This window comes from Trachymyrmex septentrionalis, unplaced genomic scaffold (genome assembly GCF_001594115.1).
Source record: "Trachymyrmex septentrionalis isolate Tsep2-gDNA-1 unplaced genomic scaffold, Tsep1.0 scaffold197, whole genome shotgun sequence".
NCBI classification, from domain to species: Eukaryota; Metazoa; Arthropoda; class Insecta; order Hymenoptera; family Formicidae; genus Trachymyrmex; species Trachymyrmex septentrionalis.
Window position 1 is genome coordinate 239,018 of NW_017305146.1, and position 5,715 is coordinate 244,732.

General features: G+C 37.5%; 1 protein-coding gene across 1 annotated transcript in view; it reads right to left on the reverse strand.

Annotated features, from left to right (window-relative positions):
• Positions 1-78: 78 nt before the first annotated feature.
• Positions 79-5,715, reverse strand: part of LOC108747270 (angiotensin-converting enzyme-like) — a 70,465-nt gene continuing 64,828 nt past the window's right edge. The window contains exon 12 of the mRNA XM_018484649.1: positions 79-1,476. Within this exon, the coding sequence (XP_018340151.1) occupies positions 1,331-1,476 (146 nt within the window). The 3' untranslated portion in view covers positions 79-1,330. The remainder of the gene's footprint in view (positions 1,477-5,715) is intronic.

Genomic DNA, 5,715 nt, shown 5'->3' on the forward strand with positions numbered 1-5,715 from the left:
TCTACACACAAAGTTTATTTTTAAGATTTTTATGACTAATTAATAATTTATATATCTAATTATAAAATCTTTAGTTTCCAGGCATATCATGAGTTGTAATTGAAAAAAATGCAGTTAAATAGCGAATTGACGTGTGATTAAACTTACATACGCCGAAATTGTTTCGAAAATCATTATTCGCACTCAAGTTAATACCGAAGCAAAAGAAATGCGCATGATATGCGAGAAATGGTAGTCAAGAAGAATATCCGATCTAATGGCGGCGATTAAAGGTGCGAGGGATAAGAGGTAGTCTGATTGAGTTTACCGTAATTTGACAACAAAAGTACGATTTCACCTGGTACGATTTCGCCGGCTTTCGATTACGCAAGATAAGGGAGCAGTTTGATGTGACTTTTGTCGTCGAACAGCTCTCTCTCTCTCTCTCTCTCTCTTTTGTGCATATTCCAATCGAAGGAAATCCTCTTTCTTTCTCAAACATAAAATATGCTTCTTTTACTCCTCCATATACATCAACGCAAAAGTAAACGTGTTGTTTAATAAACTCTTTTCGTGTGATAATTGCGAGCCGAAAAGAATAATTTGATTCACTTGAACGATTAAAAAGTAACTTCGTAAAATACTAGACGATGCTATGCCTCGATTTTGCAATCCTGTTAAAAAAATTGGAGCGTACAGAGCCAGATGTTTAGAAAATAAAACTGTTTGTAAGAATGATATAACAAATGCATTCGGTGAAAATTCCGGAGTTTTTCTTTTACAGCAATAGATATAATTTTATTTGATCAATCAACAGTGAAGTTGATAGTTACAGGACGTGAATCACGAGCCGTTCAAGTATATGAAATGATTTATGCATTTACACCCACGCACAACACATACGACGTTTCCAGGCACGCTTTATATTCTTAATCGTAATACCACGTATATAACATTATAGCATGACATATCATATAATATAATATATAGCATAAACGTATAATATTAATAGTATTACAATTATACAGATCTACGTAATAACAAGTTTATAAAGTTGACAGCGCGACCTTTTTAACATACATCGCGTAAAGCATGCAGCTTGACGCTTGACAAGAATGTACTTTAGTATATTTGTATTATTTGGCAGTAACGATCGTTATTTTACCGTCAATCAACGTTCCCGGTTAGTACATTCCAATTAGTAATTTAACTATTATTGTATTCGTTCAGATTTATCCGGTGATCTTACAGGAAATATGATTTGATATATTTTGGCAAATTAACGGTGCTTCCTTTAATTGATTATCATCAGTGCTCGATGATGAATCAGCTACTCGTTGAGTCGTTGCGTTCAATAAAGTATTGATACAATCCAGGGAACCATCATGATTCCCGTAACGATCCAAGACGCGGAGATGGATGTGCCGCTGTTGTAGAAGCCGCTACCGTAAACCTGCAGACCCGCGGTCTCTATGCTCCTCTTGCAAAAGTCTCCGTCTATGTAACAAAATAGGATAGTAAATTACAAAATTGTGTCATCTTTTTTAGATCATCAAGAATGAGCGACAGACATCCTACACTAGAGACTATCTAATGAGAATCTGGTTACGAGCCGTGTTTTGTATTGCAGAGTTTTAAATTTTGGCAAAATCACGCGAGAGAGAAGGACACATATATTTACTACTTCCCTCCCCATTAAAAAAAATTGTTTTTCCTTTCTTTTTTCTTCTCCTTTTCTTAGGTGTTGCTAAAACATGGAGACTAATAAAAAAATTGTCTCATGTCTAGATTTCCATTGGAGTCTCTAGTTAATCAAAATTGCTGCTCAAAAGAGAATAACGAAACCATCTATGGAAATAGCGGTAGAGACATTTTTTCCGATTGTCCAAAGTGAGCGTGCTATGGAGATCGCGCGATCGACACCGGCGAGGAGGAGCGAAAGGAAGGAAACGAACCATTCTAAGATCCCATAATCGAGATCGACAGAAGCTGGAAAGAGAGTCATGCGGTGAATAAAGGTGAGCAACGATCGAAAGGTCGATTTACCTTTCCCTCCGCTAGCTTTTGTTCCTTTGTAGTTTTGCGGATATTTTTTGGCAAATTCGTCAATCACCGCTTTTTTTTTTATCCAATCACTTTATCGTTGTTCCGCTCGATTTAGTCGTGCATTAACGGGGTTTGGGCAGAACTACCTTAGGTCTCACCAGATAGCAATTTCTTGCACGTGCAACGTTGGTTCAAACACTTGTGGCTACGTCGATGGACAAAGGTGGCACGGGGAATGGAAACGCTAAATAGTAACACGTACCTCATTATCTCGACATCAGGGCACAATGCACTGATATTACTTCATTCAGTCGTATGACGTATTAACGCGATTTTTCTTTTACCGATGGACCACGATTGCGCGCGCGCTTGAGAAATTACTGATCGCTTTTACGATTAAGAATTATCGGAAAAATTTAATAGCATCAATCTTCTCGGGTGAAATAGGATAAGATAATTGGTAGCTTGCAGCACAAAGTGTATAAACAGAATATACCGATTCCCTTAAAGATGAAGTGATCTATCTTTCAATTATTTGCGGCTATGATCTTGCACTTCGATGCACGTGTAAATCTCACAGCCTGTACTTTTACTTACAGCCATATATACATAACAAAGCAATAGCGATGTATCAAACAATACGTAATCGAACTGTTCTTTTCAATTCTTGCGCGCGCGACGGTATTTAACTTTATAATAGTCGCTTCAAGTATTTTTATACCCCGCGAAAAAATGTGAATTGTTATAAAATATTGTATAGATATTGTGTAACACTTTTTCTTTTTCACTAACTATTTATCACAAATTCCAAGGAAAAAATCCATAATGAAGAAATATTACTTTAATTAATTAAAATCTTTATTTTTTGAAAAATTATTTTAGAAATATCTGAATAATCAATTTAACATATTTATATTTCCGTTTAATATGTGTGTGTTTGGTTACTATTTAATTTTTTCGAACACAATTCTGATTAAATCTATAATGTTTCGAAGTCTAACGAACTAATAAATCGGAAAACGATCTGAATAATGTACAATATACGTCGTTAATAACAATAATTTTAATTAGGATATAAAAACACCTCAAGTTGTTTACGTAAAAAACTTATGTGATTATTTTCAGGTTAAAACCACTTAAGAAATGATTATCATTCATCCGATCGAAAGTCTTGCTCTTTGTTTTTCCCGTTACATTGCAGGCGCGTTACACGTGGACCATAACCGGAGAAGTTGCCGGCAAAACGAGAACGAAGATCGACTAAAAGTGAAATTATATGACTGGCGTTCCATGATTTCTTTTTATTGCGTTGTTACGTATACGAGTGCTGCGTACATCTGTTCCTCACATCGGAATCATCTCCGAGAAGGAAGGCCCCTCCTGCTGCTTGGCGTACTGAATGACCGTTTTACTAGAGCAAATGCAGATTTATGCACCATTTCCCCGGCACGTTTTGTCGGCTGTTTTGGTTGAAAATATTGACAAGTCGTGCGCGCATACGTGCATGAATGCCCGTGCATTATGCAAGACGCGGACTGCACGCGTCCGGCGGTGCTCAAATTCAGGTTAAGCTAACGATACTAACGTTTGCCTGCATAACCGTTGCAATCAAGTAAAACGAACTTCTGCAATGCAAATTGGTTGTTCAAAGCGACTCTCTAACATTACGCTGTGTCTTTTCACTTTTCGCGACTGGACATGACGAATATTCCTACCATGACTAATCCGTCTTCCTATTTCGTGATTTGCATTTTCCTTGCGGCGCATAAGGTGTACGGTATAGTAGCCGAGAAAAAGTCAACACAGTTTCCACAGCCGAACGCGTTACTTGACGTATCTTAATTTCAAGATCTAGACTTTTTCGGGGAAATGTTTATGCCAGATCATTTCCTGCTGGAAAAAAATCTGTAATCTGGATCGGTCGTTCTGACTTGGCGGGAGAGAGACCTCGTTACATAATATTGCGTAGTCGAATGATTTCTCGATCACGCGTGGCTTGGTCCCGATTGACCGAACGTGAACGGCGATGTTCGCTCTCACGCGAGAAGAGACGGAGCTCTAATGCACGTGCACGTGCGACTTTGCCTTCTCGCAAATTCGCGAATGGATAGATGGATAGATGGATGGATGCATCGAAGAACTCTTACGGCACGCGATGGAAACGAGCTGTCTCACGATTCTCTCTCTCTCTCTCTCTCTCTCTCTCTCTCTCCTCTTCTTTTAATCTATCGCTATGTTTATCCTTTTTTAACTCTCTTCTCCTGGCGGCCTTTTCCTCGTTTCACACTCTGCTTTCGCAATTTTCTAGTCTCACGAGATCAGAACTTTACAATCAACCTCTTCTCCCGATGGTTTCTCTGCCGCCTCTGCGTTTTATCACGGAAATAGTGCGAAAGTTTGCTATCGTTTCCTATCGAAAAAATAAACGCCACGATGATTCATTCAGAAAAAGACGATTTTGCTGAAGTATCTACTTTAGATAGATACAGATCTAAAAATAATTTTGTTGGACTGTCAACATAATTATTCGGAAAATTCAAATACGATGAGTAATGAGCTACGAAAAATGTTGACATTCACCGAAAAAAATACTAAATTTTAATAAATATTTGTTTGAATTATTTTAAGCAAGCATTTGTAAATGTAAACATATATTTATTTGATACGAAAACAATTAATTTGACTATTATTTCTTTCGTTAAGTAAATATTTACTTATTGTTAGTACCATTCCAAGAAATATGTATTGAAATTTAGTAAATTTTTTTTCAATATTCCAACAATCAGTCTTACATTATTATTTTGATAGTCTACCAAAATTTATTTGTGTCTAGGTAAATTTTGTAACATTCCAGCAGAACACGTTTTTTCCGGGAGCAAGGAACAAGAAAGCTTTCCGGATCAAATAATTCGCGTCGCTCACACGAGTTCTTCCGTCAACGTACCGATCCCCGGAAAAGTTTCTCGTTTTCTTCTCTTATCTTCGAGAGAGTTGCGATTAATTCGCGGATTGCAATTAATTCGCGGATATCGTTTTTATTATCGTCCTGCTACTATTTTACCAAAGTATCTTATCCTGTTTTCGCTTTCGTTCCCTGGGATGTCGACACTTCTTGATTTATTATGCACACATAATGGTTTAACTTTATTTAAGAGAATTCATAACTTATTCCGCTCGAAGTGCTTCGCTATGCTTTCGAAACGCATCGGCATAATTTATGGGATGAACGCGCGGCACGATGTACATATCTGAGTTCTCACCCGTGTAACCGTTTTTATATAACGCGCGCGCGACCGATGACTGGCGTTAAGAATTTGGCAAGATGCATGGTCTTCGTTAGGTGTAGACCGTTAATCTCAATAATTTCGTCGTACACACACGGCGATTCGTAATTCGCAAGTCGAATGTCGTCATACAATGAACATTTGTAACGCTCGCCAGTAAAGTAGCACGTGGGAACTGCAACCTTCAATCTGTTGCAGTAGGAAATTGCATAATTTTGTAGCGAGTTACGTCGAAAGGTACCGTATCGTACTACGGCGGTTCCAAGACGTCACATGAATCGATCTTTGTATCCGGTTGTGTTGTAACAATTATCTTTAATTAAGGATAAACGTAACATTATACAATATCGCCGTAAATTAACACGAGAAGTGTCGTAATAGTTAAAATAAAAGAATTATTTGTAAA